Consider the following 25,256-nt stretch of genomic DNA (forward strand, 5'->3'; position numbering starts at 1 on the left):
GACTGTGACTAGTTGTCACAAGGGTTTTTGATTCAAAAGTCAAGTTACAGAAAAGGGTTTTGAATGTTGGTTTCAAACACCTAGCTCAAAAACAATTTAAGTTTAAAAACCTAAAATTACAGAATATGTTTTTATTTATTTTTTGCTGTATCTATTGGGTAAACAATTGAACACAATAAAATGTGTATCTGTGTACAGTGTGTACAGATGTGTACAATAAAACCACACTAATATACATTCATGCAGCTAGATTTTATCTCCACTGTTGGGGCATGTTGTCACAAAGTCATGTGTGTTCTGTAAACTGTATCTTTGTTCCTGGGCAGAAACGTTGGAAATGTTTAATAGCTTTTTATAGGCAAGACTTTATATTAAAGTACTGTGTGTTGCTGAACAGAATTTGACTTATCTACCCTGAGAAATATTCACTGGATTAAAAGTTTGACAACTAGCTGTTGTCTTCCCTGTTATTATTTTCTTCCTCATTTCAACAGTGAGGTCCAGCAAATGCTAGAGATCTTTTCTATAATTTTTCTTTTAACTATTTAGAATATTTCATAGTGACTGTTCCACACAACCCCCCCCCCCCCCCCCAAAAAAAAACAAAAAAAACATTGATTTTCTATCTCTAACAATGCATTAATACAAATGAAAATACATATTTTGTAGATGAAAGGACACATGCAGCCTACTTGACATTTTGATTATATCAGTAGTATTTCTGATAAATAACAAACGGTTGAAGTTTTTCCAGGCTTGGTAGCGTGTGACAATGCAGTTGGTGCATTGGTGCAAGCTTGGATAGATTTTCATGCATGCAAATGAAATCCACCTCATCACAATAAATAAAATAAAAATAAAAATCAGCCATGGTTGTGATTTTTATTCTGCGCTCAACCCCTGTGTGCTGTGTGAAGATCTCTCGCTTTCTATTTGTTTGTTTGTCTTTCCACGGAGGTGTGTTCAGTATGCCCTGTATAAATTTCATTTCATGTCAATCTCCTGTCACTTTCTATCAGATATCATTCAAATGTCAGAGGCTCGCACACCACATTGTCTTGTTTATTTCCAATGCCCTTCCCCACCGCACTTCTACAGGCGATGCCTCCGCCGTCGGCCTGATTTAAATTATAAGATGGAGACGCTTGAGATATCTTTGCTCTGGGTGCATGGAAATTAGTGGTTGTGACATTGCTGGGGATAGGCATCAACAGACAGCTGTTTGCACCTCCATACAAGCAGCAAATTGTGTGCAAAAAAAACGCACAATCAATGTTTTTATAACATGTTTCCAAAGATAAATTAGCTATTGTTTATCATTTCCTGGAATTGACCTGGAATATAATCATTATGATTTCCATGCTAGTGCCTCTAGCGAAACAATTCCCACCACCTTACACAAATGTCTATTACTTTTATCCATTATGTCCAATATTGCATGGCACAGTTTAGGCCAGCTGATGGTGAGATAAACTTGGCCCATACTCGCACACTATTGTTTGATCTCAAATTAGTTTTGTGGTACTACCCCTCTGATGCATGAATTATTAATTGTAAAGGACCATAATACCTTTATTTTTAATTTCTCTTCAAAACAAGAATTTAATTATTTCCAATCTTTTTTTCTTTTTTTTTATAATGTATTTTTAGTAGTGGTCGACCGATATGTTTTTTTTTTTTTTAATGGATATTCCAATATCTAGAGAGCGGGGTGGCTGATAGGCTGATTAAGATTGTGTTTTAAATGTTATATAGAGGTATATATTCTGATTTCTGTTTAGTCATTCAGTTTCAGTAATTTATTTGCAAATAAAGAGTTAGTTCATATATTAGGTTGATGGAAATAACAGTGCACACAGTAGTCTAGCAACCGATGGCATGTGCGCATTAGCAATCACATTTTCTCACAAAAGACTGAATCAAACCAATTGTGCATACAGTGCACCGCGTGTTGCTTATAACATACGTGAAGCGCTTTTACTTTTGGAGTTGCTTTCATGCTCGTGCGGTTCCAGCAAGTAGCAAACCGTTTACACGGCCCAGATCGCCTGCGTGGATTGTCACGGTGTGTTCTCTCACACAGAAAATGTGTACCATTTTAAGCAGGCTCTATTTCACAAGAGAAACTCTTTCTCTCTCTCTCTCTCTCTCTCTCTACCTCCCTCCTTCTCTCCTCTCTGCACGCATGTGATTAGTGGACTGTGAACAGACTGGAGCCCCGGCTAGCTGACCTTGGTCCATAGCCAGGCATCACATCCTGGGCAACCGTGGCTTCAGGCCTACCATCTGACAGCCCAACCCACATGCACCACCTCTGCTGCACACACCGCTGTCCCACAATGCCTCGCTTCTGTCCATCACACCACTGTCACCCATCCCCAACACCTTTAAATGGGACCGGCTTTTCACCTGGGAAGTAAAGGAGCATCTGAGAGAGAACTTCCTGAACTGGAGTGCCTTTAAAGGCCCAGACACACCAAACTGTCATCAAAGAACTAGTGGCGACAAAAGCCGACTGTGGTGTCGCCTCATTTCGCCTGCACCTATGCCAAAAAGTTGCTCTTGAATACTCCGCAAAGCCTACACACAACGGCCAACTAGCACATACGTTCTGCGTCTGTGTGAGGAAATAACTCTCCATACTAGCAGGTGGCAGTAGTCTGTATTTGTCATTCAAAAAGGGAAACTGGAAGAGCTAGGACTGCGGATATACAAACCGTAAACAAAGCAACGTTTGCTTACCATTTTCACACCAATCTTGCTCACCACAAACGGATTCATAATATAGCTTCTTCAAATATGTCTGATAAGTTGCAAATGGCACTAGCATTGTCAGCCCTTGGTCTTTTGCTTGTGGAAGAAGAATGGAAGAAGCGGAGGCGAAAAATAAGGAGAAACCGCACTAAATGGGTGAAATTGTGGATACACTAGCAACAGGCTCAAGGGGCTTTCCTTGAACCTGTGTTGAGAGACGACCATGTCGTTATGAAAATATTCGCGTATTAGAATGCTCAGATGAGATGAAGATGAAAAATGAGAAGAGCCTTCTGTGTGTGTGCCCTCTTCACTTTCATTTTTCTTTTCATGCATTGGTTCGCTAAACCAATCAGACTGATATGTCTCACCGACGGGATCTGCCACCAATTCAACATGCTCAATCGGCCGAAAAGCCGCTGACAGGGGTCTGACTAGTGCCAACGGTGCGGAACACATCGCAAAAACTAGGCCGACAGATGCTTAACGATGGCCCGACATTGGCCAACGGCCGAGCGTCGGCTTGGTGTGTCACGGCCTTAAGAGAGTTGGCCTGCATGCTTAAGCAGTGCTATGATGGTTATTTAGAGCAGGCTAACCATGGCCTCTCATTCACTGGTGACAGCAAGAACAAGCACAACAAGGCATGCATTCAGAGATTACGAGCCAGCTGTGATTGAGCTAATGGTCTTGCTGGAGCAGAGGTTCTGATGACCCTCACAGTTTTTCCTTCTCTTCTTCTCAGCTGCTCATCTTCCCATTTACTCTCCTTTTCCAACACTCTGGAAGCTGACAGTGGAAATGCCAGGAAATAAAATATGGATAAGCTGATTTGGAATATTTCACAATTAGTGGTCGACCGATATATCGCAGAGGGCGATAAATCGGCTGATATTCTGACTTTTAAAAAATGATCGCATCTGCAGATAAATTTTCCCGTTTGGCCGATTTGTTTCTTGAGGGTGCCGAGAATTGCCTGTTTGCATGTGAAGTGACTGAGACATGTAAATGACCACTCACGGTTCATTTTGTTGTTATGTGCCATGGTGTTACTACAATAATAGACCGGTATGCAACACAGTCTCATTTAAATGGCCCGCATATCAAAGCCGCGGCAGATGCGTTTGAGCTTATAATGTTAATGTGCTCACCTGTTTCATTTTCCCTCTCTCTCATTTAAACGGATGTCATTCATGAACCTCACGAAAATCCAGTGTTTTCTTCCTGTTGAGCGCTCATCTAATATCTTCCTCTGAAGCATGTATTCTATCAGCCAGAATCAAAACTTCAGGATCAGGATCAAAAGTTCCTCTGATTCACAAATCATGACGACAGTCCAAGCAGGCGATCTAGGCCGTTTAAACTGTCAGGAGATTGCTGCTGCTCATGCTAGATCTGCATGAGCGCGTGAGTGCAACCAAAGTCTTTCTAGCAAGTCAGTCCACTGTCGGCCATTTTTGAAATGCTCTCCAGTCACGGGAGGCTATTTCCAGTCATGAAAGTGCAGCTCCTATCTACTTGAAAGGGGGAAAGACCGAAATCTCCAAAAAGGTTGGTCAAGATTACAATCAAAGAGCATATTTCAAATCAGCAGTAAAATCTGACAACAATGGTATCATAAATGGTGCTGCTTTACCTAAGATTACACTAAAAAATGAAATTTTCTCAGCTTTTATAGCTAATGCATATGCGCGTTCTAGAGTTGATTGACAGGCGATGTCTGTATCTAAAAAGTGATTGGCTCTTTTACCCGTAAGGTGAGATTTCCTATCTATATCCTTTGACCATTGGTTGCAGTTGGGCGTTCTAATTTCTCCAAGTCTAAGTACGAAGTTGACTAATTGAAAAATCTAGTCCCCATAGTCCCTATTCATTGCAATTTGCATTAAATCTGTTAAACCCTGCAGGCTGTGGCTACCCACTTTTGCAGTTGTGAAGCCGCATTCACGTGAATTGGGTTGCTTTGAACACAACATGAAAAGTGCTTTAGAGAACTTCTTGCTTGGCTTTTAGTGCTGGCACTGCCCATGTAATGATAATTCATCCGAATGATCTGGTCAGACAGAAGCGCAACACAGCTCCAGGGAAATGCTGATGCTTCACCCCAGCAAGTCATGTGAATGTGGCTTTATTTTGCTGCGCGTGTGCTTGTCAACTGACTTTTCATGGGAGAACTCCAGAAAGCTAGCCTGCCACTGCAGTCACACATCAGTGCCATGTATCATGTGTTTGGCTTGGTGTTTGGCAGATTCCCGAAAGAATTATATTTATGGGACAGTTCTTATAAATCTATACTGCAATTGTCACTGTTCCGGTGAGTTCGTTGGTTTGTTCTGTTTGTTTTGTTATTTTTCTCCCTCATGTGTCTCAGGTGCTGCCGGCAAGCATGATCAGTGTTTCCATGGGAGCACTGATCATGCCACTATTTTGCGTGCTAGCAGCACCTGGTTCCCGCTGATTCACTGCCTACTTAATCCCTTTGTTGTATCTTTGCTAGATAGTTGTGTGGTGTGAAGTAACTTACCTCGCTCTCTCTGCCTAGTTGGTCCTGTCTCATGTATCTGTTTGGTTGCCCGCCTCTGCCTGTGTGTCGAGAGTGTGGTTACCTTCCAGTATGCTGTACACTTATTTTCTGCGCTCACGACTTTTCAACGGAGGATTCCTCATCTCTGCCCACGTGTCGGGAGTGTGGTTAACTTCCAGTCTACTGTGTACTTGTTCTCTGCACCTACAACTCTTCAATGGAGGATTCCTCACGGAAATGCTCCTGACTACCACGACACATACACTCGCCTACGAACACACTCTTCACTGAGGATTCCTCATGAATCTGCTCGCTGCGCGGCCATGGCGCGTACGCATCAACGAACACCAATCTCCTACTTACTGCAGCTGGTGCCTGTTTCTCCAGTCTTCACCAGCCCAGTTGAAGTTACAGTTTATTGTTAGTGAAAGTTACTCAATTTCTGGTAGCAAAACATACAGCGCTGCCTCCCAAATGAATGACTCTTAACAACCGCATCTTTTTAGTGAATACAACCACTCATTAATGTGCAAAATTAAAAACTTCCAAATATTTATTCCTCAAAAATACTAAAAGAATAGTTAATGGAACTGTTAAGGAGCTAGAATCATTGATAGCCTTTTTGCACCGACATGGTATGGGGGCGGGTTCCTAGGCCGCTGCGAATTCTCAAACTGTTCCACGCCGTTCCGGGGTGGAGAACCTGTTTCTGCACCGGCCCCAAAAGCTTGCTGGTCTCTATGCAGGAGCCAATTATGTCATGTGCTCCAGCAAGCTGAACACGTCTTATGTAAATATCCCCTAAGAAATTGGTCCGATCAGGGTCAGATGAACCGGAAACCAGACATGGCTTCCTCAAGACAGATTAGTCGACTAGGCATTTAGACAACCCACTGAATAGTTGGTTTTGGAATCTATGTAGTTTTGCACATCCGTGGAGCGGACGTGGAGCATGAGAAAGGTTTACTTGTTTGAAAAAGCTTTATTTGAAAAGCTTACTAAATTGTGCTTACCAAATTGCTGGGGTGGACTGTGCTGTTTGGGGGCATATTTTTGCCTGCCAGCCCCTCCCACTGTCTCTTCAGGGGTGAAACTATTAGTCAAGCAGTTCGTAGCATTCTTTTTCAGATAAACACTTTTTATTGATTCAGACAAATGAAACAGAAAAGCAAGCATATATACACCAAATCAACTTTTAACCCCCATTATTCCTTTTCCCCCTCCCAATCCCCAACCCCACCCTGACCCTCAACAAATATCCCTGTGGTCCAACTTGAGAATACACACAAAACAAAAACAACAACAGAATATTTATAAAAGATAAAACAAAAATCACATATATTTAAAACTACACATCTCTCTCCACTTCCCCTTCCAGAGAGCCTTTCAAAAATGGCAAATAGCTGCCCCATTTTATATTAAATAAATCCAAGTTTCCCTGCCTTCTATATGACATTTCTTCGAATGCCGCCACCCTATGCACCACTCCTGAAATGAGGCCGCTGCAGCCAAATTCCATCCCCTTTGGATGACCTGCCTGCTGATCATAACACTGGTTAGGACCCAGTTTTTTATGCATTTATCACTTATATTAATGACCGCCCCATCGCCTAAAATACAGAGTCTGGGGCAAAATGAAATATGAGTGTCCAATACGTCACGCATACAACTCTGAACCCTCAACCAAAAATCTTGGATCTTAACACACCACCAAAAAACATGGGTTGTGTCCCCTTCTTCTGATTGGCATTTCCAGCAGGTGGGTGTCTCTTTAAGACCAAGCCTATACAATCTAGAGGGGGTCCAATAGAATCTATGTAAATTTTTAAATTGCATAAGGCGCACCCTTGCATCTCCAAATGTAGGCTTGACATCTTTTAGAATCCTGGCCCACACTCCCTCCTCCAATATGAAGTTTAAATCTTTCTCCTATAATCTCTTGAGAGAAGCTGAAGCTCCGTCCCCCAGACTCTGAATTAGCAGGGAGTAATACACTGGTGCCTCATGACCTTTTCCAAAAGCAGTAATCACCAATCCCAGAGTATCTGCCGCTTTAGGTGGGTGTATGCTACTCCCAAAAATAGTACAAAGCAGGTGGCGCAGCTGTAAATACCTAAAGAACTGAGACCTGGGGATCCCAAAATGTTTTCAAAGGATCTCAACACTCCACTCTCATATAGGTCACCGAGTGTATTAACCCCCCCTTACAATCCACCCTGTCCAGCAGAAAGGGGACTTATTAATGCATAATTTTGGGTTCAGCCATATGCTTGAAGCAACATTTAAATAAATGTCTGAATTAAACACTCTGGACACTTTTGTCCATACCTAGTTCAAATGCGAGATAATGGGATGTAATTTAACTTGTCTGATTAATTGATAGAAAGGCTTTGCAATGGTGAAATAGGGGCAAGAACTTCCTGCTCTATACAGAACCAGGGAGGGGCTCTCTCAGGTGGAAGCGACCAATGAGCCAAATGTCTGAGACCGAATGCATAATAATAAAATAAAATCTTGGGTAGGCCTAGCCCACCTTTTGTCAATCGGCCTATGTAACATATTGAAATGTAATTTGGGACACTTAACATTCCAAATGAAGGACTTCGCTATGCTATCAAATTGCTTGAAATAAGAGAGGGGGACATCTATAGGGAGAGACTGTAGCAGGTAGTTGAACTTTGGAACGCAATTCATTTTAATAACATTAAGACCCCTCCCCTGAGAGAGAATGAATGTGAGGAGACTTAATGATTGAATGTATTGTTTGTAGCTTATTCACAAAATCAAGTTTAAGTTAAAAGAAGTAATCTGACTGTACGTTTTCTTTACATAAAGGCTTTACTTAAAAACTTTAGACCTACACTACCATTTAAAAGTTTAAAGATCTGTAGGATTTTTTAATGTTTTTAAAGAAGTCTCTTCTGCTCACCAAGGCTGCATTTATTTGATCCAAAATACAGCAAAAACAGTGATTTGGTGAAATATTTTTACAATTTAAAATAACTTTTCTATTTGAATATATTGTAAAATGCAATTTATTCCTATGATCAAAGCTGAATTTTCCACATCATTACTGCAGTCTTGTGTCACATAATCCTTCAGAAATAATTCAAATATGCAATATGTATCCTCGGCTAGATCAAGTCACTCTTCAAACGTTCATCGTCAGAGTCCCGCTCTTCTTCTGAGGAAAATGTGAACTCTTCATCACTATCCAGGAGCTTCCTCACCTGTGTAGAGTGCCATCTTCCAAACGCGCAGGAAAGTGAATGGATCTGTTGATGAAATTGATGTTTTTTAAGGCATTGTTGGGGGCGTTTACCATTTGCATTGATCACCTCAGCACATTACCGTATGAATAGCGTGCTCTGCTGGTGGGTGATATCACATTAGCGATAATTAGCTGAGCCAGGAGAAACTGTACATCGTTTTGTTACAGATTACAATGCAGAGAATATTTGTTTTAAATTTGAATTGTTTTATTTGAAAGTAGACATTTTAAGCATTCTTTAGACATATGTTTCATGTTTGTCTGATAAGTATTCACGGAGTTTGTTCATTTTTGTGATTGTTTTCAGAAAGATGCTCGCGAAGACAGAGACAGCTGAAAGCGCACCCTGTTTATTTTCTTTATTTTACAAAAGCACAAGGTTTTGTTGTTACTGTGAGTGTACACAAATAAAAGTAGACCCTTTATAGTCTCTAATGATGTCTTACACTTAACTGTATGCCCAAAAATGACGGAGTATTTTAAGTTGTTGCTGCTGTTATGAAGAAAAAATCCAGTAGGACGCACCGGCACGTCCGTCGACCCCTGAGGGTTAATGCCCTGTTTGGGCCACTGGAAGGCACCCGGCTGAAAAGCAGTTACCGGGCAGTACACTGTCTGAGTCAAAGCTTCGGATTTAGACCAATTAACTCTTTATCCTGAGAACTTGGAAAAGGAATTAATAAATCTGTGGAGACAAGGTATAGATCTAGAAGGGTCGGAGACGAATAATAAAATATAATCTGCGTAAAGCAAAAGTTTATGCGCCACACCTCCCTACACCACCCCTGGAAAATCATCCTCCTTTCTTATCGCGGATGTTAATTGTTCCAGGGCAAGACAGGATTAATAATGGGGAAAGAGCGCAGCCCTGCCGGGTGCCCCTATCCAGAGTAAAATAATCTGAAATGAATCCATTTGTTTGTACCGCTGCTACCGGGTGTCTATAAAGTAACTTAATAAATCCAATAAAAGTATTCCTGAACCCGTATATTTCCAAAATCTTAAAAAGATAATCCCATTCTACCATATCAAACGCCTTCGGCGTCAAGTGAGAAGGCAGCGACCGGAGTCTGATCATTCGCCACTGGCAACATGATATTGATGAAACACCTAATGTTATCAGAAGAGCTGCGGCCCCGAATAAACCTCACCTGATCTATATGTATAAGAGGTGTCATAACTTAATCAGTTAGCCAAAATGTTTGACAATATTTTAACGTCAAGCTGGATCAGGGAAATTGGACGGTAACTCTTACACTCACTTGGATCTTTGTTCTTTTTAAGAATCAGACTGATCCGGGCTTGTGTCATGGTTGGCATAAGCTTTCCATTCTTGAATGATTCTGTTTAAACTTCTAGCAAAAGTGGAGCCAGTTTTGTAGCATAAGATCTAAAAAATTCAGCGGCAAAGCCGTCTGGCCTCTGAGCATTGCCTGTAGGCGAGGCCTTGCCAAGCTCCTCCAAGGTTATCTCAGAATCAAGAGAATGTTTTTGCTCAGTCACCAGTTTAGGAAGTTCTAATGGTTCCACAAAGTTTCTAATATCTTCATCAGTAGATGAAGTTGTGGAACTATAGAGATCAAGATAGAATTCTTTAAAAGCATTATTAATATCAATGGCCCTCTAAACACACCAGTGCTCTGAGTCTAAAATGTTTCCAATTGAGCAATCAACAACAGATGAAATGAGGGACTTAGATATAAAAAAACAAACATCTTTTCTAGAGTAAATCTTATGGACTGATGAAAAGAATGTATAGTCCCTATCAGATGGGTTCAAAAGTCTCCAAATATCTGTAAGACCAAGATTTTTACACATCCTGTGAAGCGTCAGTGTTGCACTAGGGGGCTTGTACACTTTTGCTTCACTAAGATCAAGGACTGAGTCCATCAAAAGATTAAAGTCTCCTCCCAAAAATTATATATCATGAGAGGTGCCAGTGGCTTGCAACATCCCTTCAAGATCTATAAAAAAGCCCTGATCATCAATGCTAGGTGCATAAATATTAGCCAAAATCAGACTTTGTTCTTGAATTTCAGCTAAAACAATAATGACTCTTCCTAATTTATCTTTACTCTGTTTTAGACATTTGAATTGTAGATGTTTAATTATCAGCGTAATGACTCCCCTGCTCTTACTCGAGCCAGCACTATAAAAAAAATGCCCACCCCATATCTTCCCAAATTTTTCAGCTTTCTGCGGACAATCCACTCATATTAACATTTGACATTTTGACATATAATAAAAAAATAGATATTGTGTCAAAAACAAGATTATAAAGACCACATTCCAACATTAGTGCAACCCACAAAACCCGAATATCCCCCGGAACAAAACAAACAGAAAAAAGAAAAACGTGCGCATTAACCCCGTGCATGACAGCGCCAATTGGCGTCCATCCCTCCAAACTCAAACAGTCCATGCACGCCTACAAGAACCCCCGTGACAACTTTGCCATCGGATTGCTCAAGTTTCTATACATATTTTATGAGACAGAATTACACAGCAAAAGATAATCTATAAAACAAACTCCAGACAATAGGCAGAATAAACACAAAGAGCATGCAGATTCATCCATAAAACTGTCCTGAAGGTGTGACACTCTACAAAATAAACTCCAGCCGCTAGGCGGAACTAGCACACACACACAAAAAAAAGAGGTGCGCAGATTTCTCAAAACAGTCAAGCGAATGTTCAGTGAGCCGGTCCATTTGGCTGCAACATGAGTGTAAGCAAATTACTTACTCCAGTGACTTTGCAAGAAATACTCCACAAAACAAACTCCAGCCAGTAGGCGGAATAAGCACAAAGAGAATGTAGATTCATCCGTAAAACTGTACTGAAAGTGTGTTACTCTACAAAATAAACTCCAGCCGCTAAAAGAGCACAGGGATTCTTCAAACAGTCAAGCGAATAGTTCATAGCATTATTAACACAAACGACAGGCACCCGATAGGGAACCTCTTTGCATCGATTCTGCCTGGCACAACACTCCACTGTCTTTGAAATTACTCAATCACTGGCCATTTGGAAAACATTTAGATAGTAATATTCCTTTTCTTTCTTTTTTTTTTTTTTTTTTTTTTTTTGCTATGTGTTGAAAGCAGAGAAGGAAAAGTAGTTAGAGTTAATAATAGATAGTTAATATGGTTTGTGGGACACATTTGACTGCAATGCTAGGTGGATTTTCACCATCTCCAGGATTAACACAGCCACAGAGTATCTTTTATTGCGGGGGAGTTTTAAAGGCCCATACTGTTACCGATATTTAGACCTAAGCCCCCCAAAGCTGGTAACGGTCATGAAAGGGCAGACCTCAGCTGCAGAGGAAAGAACCTGACTTATTTATTCTACATTTTTTTTTTTAAGTACAGACAGGCTTTTGGCATAGAGACATGATCCATGTGTCTAGACCTGTTAAACATGTCACTTCATCAGATTTATGTCATTTTTGTTGCTTTGTACCCCATTACAAAATGTGCTGCAATCAACATTTTGCAAGCACACAAATCTCTATCAGTTTAGCATTCTTTAAAAATGTACAACATAGAAATGTTGTTATCACTACAGGACAACAAAAACTAGGATTGCCACACAAAATCAAAATATTGTCTAGCAACTGCAATGACAATCTTGATAGATTCTGCATTAGTCATGACACTGATATTTATGATACACAGTCCACTAAAGGGATAGTTCATCCAAATATGAAAATTCTGTCCTCATTAACTTAATCCTCATGTTGTTCCAAACCCGTATGACTTTCTTTCTTCCGTGAAACACAAAAGGAGATGTTAGGCAGAATGTTAGCCTCTGTCTCCATTCTCTTCTATCTACTATCCCTTTTACTCGGTCCTTTCTCTATTTTTGGAAGTCGCACCTATTTTGTTTAGCTGAGACTCTTATGTTTACAAAAAGTTGTCTGAATTGTTGTTAGATCCCTGTATAGCATTTCGAATGTCAATGTTAACATAAAAAAGTCGTTGATATAATGGGATGAAGCAAAGAATTTTAATGTGCCATGGATTTTGTTGATGAATGAAAATTGCTTGTTTTTTTGTGCCCCATTAACTTTATTACAATTACACAAGCACGGCACAGGCAACATCTTCTGTTTGGGGCACTGTTTGCCCTTTTAATGAAATTCATCAAAGACTTTAAAGAAAGTGTTTTTTAATGAGGAGAGCGGAGAAATATCGATCGTTTCGGGGGACAGTTGACCAATCGTGCTCCCCTATTTTCCCCCAGTAATTAGAGGAGTGTCATAGCACTCAATTAGTAGGTCCAGCTAATAATGTGTTTAATGCTGTGATCTCTCTCCCCCAGGGTTTTGGAGACAGCACTCATTATGCTGATCACTTGAGTGACAGTCGATCAGTGTCCCATGAAGGATTGTCCCCAACACCTTTCATGAGCTCCAGCATAATGGGTGAGTATCCAAGGTGATTGTGACCCCTTCTCTCTCTCTTTCACACTTGTCTTTCTGTCATCAGTCCATTTAGCAATGTGTGGAAAACAGTTCTTTCCGAAGACAGTCGCCACGGAAAGTGCCAGAGATGGCTGGGTATATATACTGTATATTTAAGATGGGCACAGTAATTTTGTAGTCGAATGCACTTGAAAAAATTCAAAAAATGAAATAAAAAAAAACCTGAGTAATCGATTACTTAAAATTTCAACCTTTAAACCTTCAACCTTTAAACCTGTTTTTCTTATGAAAAAAATGTGCACTTTGCATAAACAACAACATCAAGATTAAAACATGACATTACATTTGCACATAGACACATTCCTGGTCTTCTAAAGTGATACAGTCATTTTAAATAATGACAGAATTTTGTTTTTGGGTGAACTTTTCCTTTAAATATGTCATGCACCCACAGCGCCAACCAGTGCTTTGAGTTGTAATGGCAAGATTAAGGTGAGAGAAGCATTTTCACTGTTGCCCATGGCAGGTAAAGGCACAAAGGAAAATTAAAACTACAATATTCAAGTAGTGTTTTTACTAGTCAGATATCTAAAGCTGAATGAGGATTCGATTATTCGATTACTCATGCACATCCCTAGTATATATACTGTAAATATATAGTACTGGTACTGTGATACAAAGTCTACACTAAAACAGAAATAACGTTGCCAGTTTTTTGAGGATAAACCTGATACCAGAGGGCTGTATGATTTACAGATAACTGCTTTCGAAAACTCACGTGTATTTGCCCACATGCTTTTTGAACAGCATTTGCACCTCACGGCAAAAAATGCGTCAAAATATTGAATCTCTGCATTAGTCCTTGCAGTTTTAATGCAAACTAACAGACATGCCGTTGTCTATTATGTCATTCATATTAATCAAATAACAATTTTAACAGGAATAAGAAAAAACCACTCTCTTAATTGAAATTCTCTGTCCTTTATTCTTTATAAATTAAGTAAGAAATACTTAAAGGTGCATGCCATTGTTTGAATTTAAATTGTTAATATTTATATAAATATTTAGCCTTTTAAATAGAGAGTGTATTCATCTGTGGTATCCAGATTGATGCTAAAAATCTTAAAATTTAGCTGGTATTGATATCCACTTCTTAAATTTTGGTATTGTGACAACCCTTTTTACATATATATGAGTATATTATTTATATATACTTTTGTCCTTAGTTTCTGGATCTTCCTGTGGTGTGACTGTTTTCAGGAGTTGAACCTCCCCCAGGGTTGAAGTCACACCATCAGTACAGTTTTCCATCACAAAAGACTGTCTTCTAGCTATCAGAAAAGCCACCGGCTACTTCCAGTGGCACAATGCATTTTTAAAGAGGAGAGATTGAAGGGAAGGGATGGGGTGGAGGTGGAGAGAGAGAGAGAGAGAGAGAGAGAGAAGAGTGACAAGGAGGTAGTGGTAGTGAAACAAACAGATGGACCAAAGATCATTTAACACGCACAAACCCCCTCAGTCACGGGCTCTCTCAAAGAGGTGTGTGAAACTCTACTGAACTGGCCCCACTTCCACTTTTGCTGCCAAAAATGTTTGAAATAATTTTGCAGTGCAGATTCTGAAAATTGCACATGCTTATTTAATTTGTGAATTTCAGTTATTTGTGAAGTTTTTAATATAAAAGTGCTATTTCCTTTTTTTTTAAATGCAGGGTGCAAAATATTTATTTGTCTTATTTATTTTTTTGTTCTGACTAAGCGGTGATCTAGCCTTTACATTTTACATTTATTATTTTATATACATTAGTTTTGGAGAGATGATGATGATTAGAAAATTGTCAGCAGCATTTTGTTAGATATTTATCAGGCTAAGTGGCTTGATTAGAGTCACAATGGGGTATTTATTCCTTGATTGTGATTGATGGATGAAGGTAGATCTAAGGCTTCTGTGTGTGCAGCTATTGTGATGTGCATGCACATGACAGCATTATGGGCTGCTGAACTACAGCTCTTTGTAGCATCACCCTGGAGACCGGTTGCCATGTAAGGTGGCAAGTTTACGGATGGTTGCTCCTGCACGAAGCCCATCGAAACAAAATGTTATCTCTCTACCAGTTGATCTGTGAATGTTTGTGCTCGAGTTGGGGAGGATGTTTGGGTTTCCTCTGTCCTGTTGATGCAGCACTTATTATGCCTAGAAGTAGCAAAATATGGAAATGATCTGGAACAATGATGTGTCAGGGAATTAGACAATCTGATTGCGCTGCTAAATTGCCTGTGCTATCTTGCTGGGATTGGACGAGGAGACCAAGTCTTATCAAATTGAATTTCAGCAGTAATATCTGGGATTTACATGGAATTACCCATTCCGGAGCAACCTCATTAAATCATGTCTGAAAGGTTATTACTCACCAATGAAAAAGGCAGAGCTCCAATATGAATGTAATGCAATTAACTATTTCAGTCACATGAATGGCATTTCCGAGGGAACCTTGGATCATGAGCTACTCGTGGGTTTATTTGACCCATTTTTTTTCTGCGTGTGCCGTTTAAAAACAGAGCCGTGGTAATCTAAGTGGATTATCTCCAAATCCTGGTGGTCTGCAGATTCTTGAAGGAAATAGAAATCTGAAGCAGTCACTTGTTTTCTTACCTTGTCAAACTGTTTGTGGCTGCTGAAACCTTCACAAATCTCACTTTATTTCAGACACACCAGTATTATTTTTTACCAGACCATGTTTGCAAAATTAGCTTGCAAAGAAACTGTCATTTCATATGAATTATCCAAACATAGATCCGATAATGCATCAAGCAGATTTACACAGGAGCTGCTTTGTGATCTTGTTTGTATAGGACATAAATATATATATATATTTTTAGATTTTAGATTTTAGATGAATGCTTCATTCAATAGTCTTCAATATGCATGCGTTGACCTGGTTCCATCCCCTCTGGAAGTGAAGTATGACATGTTGAGAGCAGCTTGGGGTTACCTGGGGTCAGCTATTGTGCATGATAATGGACTTGTTACAGTTTATAGTGTTAGGCAGATGGCTGGTAATGACTGTTTATTTGACATAACATTTTAATTAGAGTAACCGCTACGTGTTCTGAATAATGGAGATACATTTTAAAGGTCACACTGTGTTCAGTGGCGTTTGTAATGGATTTGTTAGAGCTTATGTATAACTGAATATTATGGAATGCTACATATTAGAAGTGATTATTTAAAAAAAGGCAGGATGTAATGCCTATCCGCTGCCTCTGCTGTGCATAAAATTTTTCTGGGTTAAACGTAAATAGAAAGATATTTCACTTTGTTGCATCATCTTACTGTGCATTTACACCCCAGAAATAGGTATGTGTGAATGTGTTTTTATGTGCATGCGTCACTGCGTATGCCTGTGTGCGTATGCAAGGATTTCTGCATGAACAAAGCCCGTGAGAGTACTGGGTGTCTGTGTCAGGGTTGGCCCAGGGGTCAGAGGTCACACAGTCTGCAGCACACGTGCTGGCGTCCTGTTCCAATCCTCTTACCCAGCATCCTCCTAGCTTCCCTCTCTGCACGTGGCGCTCACACTGTGACTGCTAAAACCATCCAGCGCTGTACACAATCTTCACTCTGATGACCTCAAAACATGCATGATCACATATAGGCCTTGGCGATATATTTAATGTTCACAGGATATTTGTGGTGATTTTGCAGAAGACCTAAAATAAAGCAACATCTTGAGTTTAGTAATGTTTTAATGGGCTTTTAATATATGCCTTTAGACTAGTTTGGCAAGCCTTTCTTGGCTTACAAATATGTTTAATAGCGTCTCTGTTCAAAACTTCGTTGGTACTGTATAATTAATTTCCGTGAATCTGTTCAAACTGTCCGTTTCATTTATGTATTTAAAATTCTGATTCAACTATTTGTCTCTGACTGGTATTTAAAATATTAAAATATTTTAGTACAAGTATGTAGGTCAGTATTGCTGTTTATTCCTATTTATGGTTATATTGGGGCATATAAATGTATTAAACATTTTGAATCTACGGTAATTGGCAGCAGTGGCTGTTTGGTCAAACTGATGGTTCCTCTGATTGAAAAAAAAAATTCTTATGCAATTTCAGAGCTAATACATAAAAGCCAAGATATATATTGAATATCGTTAAAAGGCTGAAACATATTACGAATTTTCTGCTATATCACCCAGCTCTAATTACAAATCTTGTCCACTAAAAATGCAGGTCTGCATAACAGACTATTTCTATTCCATTTTCAGAGGCCTAAACAGATTTTATACATAATTTGTGTACCATTTAACCCTGTAATGAATCTGAAATAACATTGACATTGATCAGCCAACCATAGCGTGCAGCCCGTGTAATTTTAAAGCATGCTTGTGTGTGTGTGCACCAAATCTCATGGGTGTCTGCTCGTAATGTGAGGCTGAAACGTGTTGCATAATGATGACTCTATGTCGAAGTTTTAAGCAATATTTAATAAGGCTTAATGCAGCTTTAGATTAAGGAGAAATCTGCATGCACATTGAGAATCCTGTTTCTTCAGCGCAGTAAGTATTTACTGGTCAAACAGATTACAATCACAAAAGACAAATTAGTTTAATACTTTGTTGACATTCCAAATTCCATGGGTAACAGTTGGCACAGAGAGAGCTGGCTTGGCTGTTGACTTGATGAAACGGGCTACAGCTAGACATGGTACATGAGTTTTGAATTGAATGCTTTGGGAAATAAATCTAATGTGAAGCTTAACGTTGAGCAGCTCATGGGGAAGCTTGTGATTTGCGTTCGATGGGAATAATGCGCATGCATCATCAGGAAGCTGTGTTTCCTGGTAAAATGCTCACCTTGACCAGAGTGCTCTTGAGGGGTCATGCTCCTTTGCAGTGAACTTCTTTCCTGAAAGCATTTCTTTAAATAGTCATTAGCAGGCCCACATGGAATCTATGCCCGCAGAATTTATGCAGAAGCGAAACGCTTGTCATTTGCAAAGATCTGCACATCCTATTCCATTTGCATCTTTGTTTATTAAATATTTTGGTGAATATAATAATGCTTTCAGCTACCAGTATATACTTGGCATTCTCAGTTCCATTTAACATTATTTACTGTGTTTAAATTCATTCCACAGAATGGATTTTGCCACAAAATAGCCTAAATTACACAGACTGTGATCCCTCTTTTCCACTTTATTTGGCAGTGTAAATCTAGCAAACCTTTCATTATTAGTGTACATTCATAGCATTATTCTTTGTTATATTACCATGTCATTCATTAAAAAAGGACACCCCCACTGTGATGATGTTTCAAATACAGTTGCGGAAGAAGTGACAGTAATTTTGGTAAATTTCTCTCTTCTGACTGCTGTACTCCACTGCTCTCTATTTTTGTCTCCTTTTGGTAAGATGTGGAAACCTAATGGTGGTTTTTTTTTATTTTGCTGTTGGTGCAAATGGCAACAAAAATAACATTTGCTGTACTCTCCATTCACCGCTATGGGAGTTTGCCCCACTGTAGTTTACTTCTGCATTCCAAACTCCAAATTGGAAAACAAAACATCCATAGTCTGTAGATTCCATCTGGGTCTGTCATCAGCTTACCCTCGTTAATGATCAGTGACACTTCATAAAGATCTCACTGTGACTCATACCAGTCAACCCTCATACCAGTCAAACGTCCTCCTGCTATTCCAACATTCATCTTCATCATTTGTATCCTTTTCGCTGTGGTTTTCGTAAAGCCTCCTGGCCTTGTTTCAAGATGACATGGATCGGACATCTGACTTCACTCGCTCACTTCTGAGATGAAAGTTAGGATGAAGATTTGAGAAGGCCTCTGATGAAGTCAGTGAAGTTACCATCTCATTGAGGAATTCTGAATTTATGCGTTCAATCACATTGATGGCTCAGCATCAAAGACAACAAGAGAGAGAGGGAGATAATATATTACAAGGACAAATTCTCTTTTTGCATTTCTGTTCTTCTGAAGCCACTCATGATAAATTTCAGCTGGTTTAGATTAGTTGATTTTATTTAATTATCTTGAGCTAGTGTGTGTGCGTGTGTGTATGTTTGTCACTTGCCAGCGTTTCAATCCACATGCCTGTCTGTATTTTTAACAATGCTGACTGGCTTGTGGACGCTCTCACATTCCTGCGGCCTGCCGCACATCCTCTCTGTTCTATTAAATATAATCTGCATATTATTAGTAGCATCAACACACACACACACACACACACACACACACACACACACACACAAACACTGCCCTGCTCAGTATTGCAGTGATTCAGTAGGACTTGGATTTCTTCTGCTGGGTCCAGCCCTTCTGTGCATGTCTTTATTTAGCTGAGTTAGTCAGAACTGATCTCAAAAGACTTGTCCAGTGATGTGTCAGTATTACACATTGCACCAGCACCTGTGTGATATCTCCTGCTAGATGAAATCTATTAGTAGGCCTAATGTAACCCAGAAGCTTGCGAACCTTGGGGAATTAGAAGGTTCTCCAACCTTCCCCTAGGTCATACATTTCGTTCCCATCTCTTCCCCAGGGAGAAAGATCACACTTGGTCTGCCACCTCTCACCCTAATGGCAGCTAAATGCTCCTCTCGCAGGAATGCTGTATAGATACGGGAGTAGGTATTGTTAAAGAAGTGTTGCTGTTGAGTGTTCTGGCCTTGCCGGAAGGTGTTGTTGTTGTGCATTGCAAAGATGTAGCCTTAGCAACAGAAAGCAAGGGTGAAAGATGCTATTTCAGATTGTCAGACTGCTTTATACTAGGTAAAGAATGATAGATCAGCAAGGACAATTATTTGTCAGCTGATTTTTTTACCATTTTCAAAGGAATAGTTAGCCCAAAAATGAAAATTCTCTTAACATTTACTTACCCTCATGCCATTCCAGATGTGTATGACTTTCTTTCTTCTGCTGAACACAAACAAAGATTTTTAGAAGAATATTTCAGCTCTGTAGTCGTCATTTTTATTTGTATAGCGCTTTTCACAACGCACATAATTTCAAAGCAGCTCTACAGGAAATCATGCATTAACAAAAAATTTAACTGTAATATCTTAAATCCATTCAGTGGTCCATACAATGCAAGGGAATGGGTACCAAAACTTTGATGCTCAAAAAGCACAAAGGCAGCATAAAAGTAATCCTTTTTTACTATAAATCTCCACTTTCACTTTCACATTCTTCTTTTTTTTTCATGCAAATCGCCACGTACTGGGCAGGGAGGATAATTTTTAGTGCACTCGACAGCAGTACTCTTTCATATGCTGGCAATCATGTACATAATTTCAAATATTGTCCATTGCAAAGTCCCACCCATTTGAGAGCTCAAACAATCATAATATTAAGAAACAAGGCTTCCAGGAGCACTCAATAGACCTTATTCACAGCAGCGGCATCTTTGATGAAACCGAGGAAAACGAGGCACGCACGGTATAAAACTGTATAAAGCTCCTAGATACCGTCTGATTTTCCAGAAGAATGTTTTGTCCGCAAAATGATCCAAAAACACTTCAAACTACAGTACAGCCCATTAAAGAGCCTGTTTGTCTATCCTTAACAGCCTCATTGTTATTCCCGACAAAAATCAAAGGTCTATGTGAATAAGGTCTATGGGCCATGTGTCCACTGACTTCTAGAAATAGCAGATGGCATTACTTAAATGAACAATGAATGAACTTGAATGAATCATTGAATGTGATGTGTGATATTTTACACTTGTGTGTGATATTTTACGCTTTATTATTCGCTAAAATATGGAAATGCACAAAGAGTAATATGTAATTTTTATAGATTATTTGTACAGATATTAAAATTGTCAATGCCACAACTTGTTAATTTAAGCAATCACCACTGATACATAGATATATGTTCATATCAGTATTATATCAGTCATTGATCATCATTGGCTATTGAAAAACCAATGTCAATCGACCATGTTTTTATACCCACACCAAGGGAGTTGTAGCAGAGATAAAATTTGATTTGGTTTGATGAGTCAAGGCCAAAAATGTAATCCTTTCAATACTACATCAACCTTTTTTTTTCTGCAAAGGTTTATTTGAGTCTTAAGCGATAGCTCTTTGTATCCGTTCAAATAGATCTATTTTCTTTGGGGGAATTATACTTTCTGTACACATTGCTCTATATAATGGAGTTTTGGGTGCATGCTAGGAATAGCGTATTGTTTTTGTATGTCACACAGGTGGTTTGCAGTCATTTAATCTCTCTCAGTGCGCTTACTGTCATGTGCAAATAATTGTGGAACGGCACACTAATTTCTGAAATTTGCATCCCTGCTTTCTGCCTGCAGTGCGAGTGGTGTTAGTGTGGCACTCCTGCACATGCCGCGCTGCAAAATGAATTCTAGATGCATAAGAGAATTGTTCTCATCTGTTTCTCATCTCCTTTTGATGAAACCTAATTGCTTTCCAGGAAATGAAATTACGCAGTCATTTAGTGACAATGCAAAGTGTGCAGAGCATTTTGTAGCCCAGGATTTTTTTTCTTTGTACACAAGAGGAGCGCCACAACGATGCCAAGATGCATCTCACTTCGCTTTTGTTCAGCCGAGGGAGTAAGAAGCGATTTGTCCCAGGCTTTTCTCTATGTGTCTCTATCTGCATTTTATTAATTTTATTTTTTTGCCTTTTAATTAGTCCTTAAGGCTGAGCTTGGAGCTGTACAGTGGCTCCCTGGTGTGTAGCGGTGGAAGCAGGTGTGTGTTTGTGGGGCCTCTGGCTGTAGCTCTGATTGTGACCAGGTGCTGCTCAGGTGCATGATCCCGTAGAGCGGCTGCACAACACAGCACAGTAGGGCCGCAGGTGCAGCCAAGTGTGCATGCTCTCTCTTTCTCTGTCTGTATTTCTCTTTACCTCCTCCCTATATATACCTCCATTTTATCCTCCTCCTGCCTGTCAATCATTTCCTTCTCTCTTTTTTTTACTAGTGCACTCTTCTCAAGCATATCTCTCTTCCACCTATTCCTCTTGCTCTCTCTCTTTCTCTCTCCACCTGTTATGTCATTATGACTCTCCCACTGTGTTCACACACATGTACTCACCCTGAAAATCCCCCTTCACTGTTGCAACGAAAGCGTTTTTCTTAAAGGAATAGACCAAAATTTAAGTTCTTATTCACTGATTATCTTCCCCTCCAGTGAGCAGATCATTGGTCAAGGAGCTGAACTCAAGAACCAGATCAGTCCAATTCGTGAATGAATAATTCACATCAGTTTTGTAAACCAGATCCATTGAGTGTGTTTACATGCACACAAATACTCAAACCAGCCCATCTGTCACCAACAATCATGCCATGGTCCAAATCACTGAGATCAAATTTTTTTTCCTCATTCTGATGGTTGATGTGATCATACACTGAAGCTTCTGACCTGTATCTGCATGATTTTATGCACTGCACTGCTGCCACATGATTGGGTGATTAGATAATTGCATGGATGATTGTTGGTGTCAGATGGGCTGGTTTGAGTATTTCTGTAACTGCTGATCTCCTGGGATTTTCACACACAACAGTCTCTAGAATTTACTTAGAATGGTGACAAAAACAAAAAACATCCAGTAAGCGGCAGTTCTGTGGATGGAAATTCTTTGTTGACGAGAGAGGTCAACAGAGAATGGCCAGACTGGTTTGAACTGACAAAGTCTGCGGTAACTCAGATAACCGCTCTGTACAACTGTGTTGAGAAGAATAAGCATCTCTAACAGAATGCTATTCTAAGATGCGAGTTGGCACTGTTTTGGCGGCACTAGGGGGACCTACACAATATTAGGCAGGTGGTTTTAATATTGTGGCTGATCGGTGTATACTTTATATACTTTTGAATCACCAATTAGATCTGATTGTTGTGGTTGTACAAAAATACAGTGCCTTGCCAAAGTCTTTTGAACTTTAAAGATCTCTTAATCATTGTACTGATTTGCAAATCCTGCATTGAAAATCAGTTTGGTTTTCTAAACATTGAACCTTTAATTATTTCAATGCCAGATTCAGTCTCTCTTTAGGAAGTCTAAGCATTGTTTAAGGGTTTGAGTACTGTATGTGACAGTAGAACAGTAAGAACTCTCCCCACTCACACACAGGAGTGTTTAAGATGCTGGAAGTAATGTGCAGACACTGGCTCAGAGGAGAAATCTGTAGTGGTGTGGGAGTCTGGTGGCACTTGTGTGATGTGTAGTGGATGTAGCTGGTCATTATGCAGAGCTCCAGGGTGCGCTTATCTGTTACTGCGCTCAACCAAGCGTGAAGAGCCCAAGACGGCCTGAAAGGCCACAAATCCCTCTCCTTTGCTTCTTTGCCCACCCTCCCTTCCTTCCATCCATGCATCTATCCATCCACCTGTCATACACCCTTACCCCGGCTTCCCCAGGCCTGGGCCCCAGCGTGGAGGGGGTGAGACGAGCAGGCAGGCAGGCCGGCCGACCAGCTGCAGAGATCAGCTGGGGCCTGGTGTGCTCATGTCTGTATGGCCAGGAAAGCTCAGAGCAGTGTGGGGGAGGGCCGACAGAGCTGATAGGGCTCTGCTGATAGAGAAGTCCTGGAAGATTGATGTCACAGGCCACTGTGGGTGACCGAAATTAGTGCCTGAGCTAATCTGTCTACAATGCGTCTTTGAAATCGCTAGAGTGCTGTTATCAAATTCACAAGCAGGAAATGACATTGTAAAAATCACAACAGCGGAAACTATTCATACCATACTGAAGGCTTAGCACAGAAACATATTCTACGCAAGTGTGTGACACTGACACAACAGTGCCCGGCCACTTTTTTAACCGTTTTGGGTCGGGAAGTGTGTCATTGGAGTGGGCGGTCACTGCTGGGCTCGTTTGATGTACTTTGTTGGCCGTGATTTTCAACATTTTATAACATGATTTTTTGAAAATGAAGTTGAAATAAACTGATGGCTTCAACAGAAGCATATACCTTTGATTACCGACTGCAGAGCTCACAGTAGGTCTGTATCTAAAGGTTTGCAAGTTGCCCTTAAAAATCAATTCACAATAGAGTTAACTTCAAATGTCTGTGAAAATGTTGTAGTAGATAACTATAAATATGTCAACATTTTAATTCATTTTAACTGGGCAAGTAAACTGTGGCTTATTTTTAAAATAAATCTTAATAATGCTAAATGACACCTGAGAAAGTGTTGCGTACATTCTACGTCCATGTGCAGCACAGTTGGATATACTCAATAACACGAGCAGCATTTTGATGACTGTATCATTAGCTGAGACTATTTAACCCAATCCCGTTATATGGATAATGAAGCCTGAACAACACAACACCCAATTCTGCCATCAGTCTACTGCATGCATGACTCTCAGCTCTCCTTCTTTCTCTGTTTTCTTCATGCTTTCCTTAATTCAAGTTCTCCTCCATCCATCTCACTTGCATATCCCTCTATTCTCATTGACTCCACCCATTTTCCTTCCTTGTATAGCCCTCCTTTCTTTAACCCCGTTTTGCACTCATCTATCGCCATTTTTAATCTCTCTCTGTATACTGTCTGTATCCTTCTATTCTTCACCTCTCCTCTCTTGATGTACTTTATTGCTATGATTGTGTTACATGCAATATTGTCAAAGCATTGATACAAATAAGAAAAACAACAGAAAAAAGTGTCAGTAATATATATAATAATAAGAGTACACAATTAAAAAGAAAAAAAGCAATAAGCCACGAGAGGCCATGAGTTACAGTGATTTTACCATGGGTAAAAGGTGTACATTAGTAAGACGCAGAGCATGGTGAAAACACTGTTAAGCACTGACTCAAGTGACTTATTGCTTTTATAAAACAGCGGCGATAGCAAAAAACTGCGTTCCAAACGGCATAACTGATGCCTTCACAGGACATTTCGAAGGTAAAACAATAATGATAACCACACTGTAGGATCGTTACAAGAGAATTTTCAATAATTAAATTGACTTAAAAAGTGATTTCAGAATGACCATTTTATTACATCTTTCAGCCCTCCGACAGTGGAAGGTAAAGTCTATGAGGGGAATAGGGATTATCACTTCTGAATGGAACATACCAATTATGTCAAGTAAATGTTATAGTGCAAACCTCTTTTAAAATAATACAGACATTGGTTTTACAGACCCAAAGAAATGCGCTAAGGTGCGGTAACAACTCCGGCTGCGAGCCTCCACAACGCTATAAGGTTGAAAGTTTCACGCTTGAGCATTTTGAGCGCTTCAATACAGGATGGGGGTCCTCTTCAAGAGTCTCGCT

At 39.9% G+C, this 25,256-nt stretch overlaps 1 protein-coding gene across 7 annotated transcripts in view; it reads left to right on the top strand.

The window, feature by feature from the left end:
• The window catches only part of LOC127442937 (transcription factor 12-like), a 145,953-nt gene that overhangs the window by 36,598 nt on the left and 84,099 nt on the right, over positions 1-25,256 (top strand). For all 7 annotated transcript variants that reach the window (XM_051701346.1, XM_051701382.1, XM_051701364.1 and 4 more), the window contains one exon: positions 12,876-12,978. In XM_051701346.1, coding sequence (XP_051557306.1) covers positions 12,876-12,978 — 103 coding nt within the window. The remainder of the gene's footprint in view (positions 1-12,875; positions 12,979-25,256) is intronic.

The sequence above is a fragment of the Myxocyprinus asiaticus genome, chromosome 1, assembly GCF_019703515.2.
Source record: "Myxocyprinus asiaticus isolate MX2 ecotype Aquarium Trade chromosome 1, UBuf_Myxa_2, whole genome shotgun sequence".
Lineage (NCBI taxonomy): Eukaryota > Metazoa > Chordata > Actinopteri > Cypriniformes > Catostomidae > Myxocyprinus > Myxocyprinus asiaticus.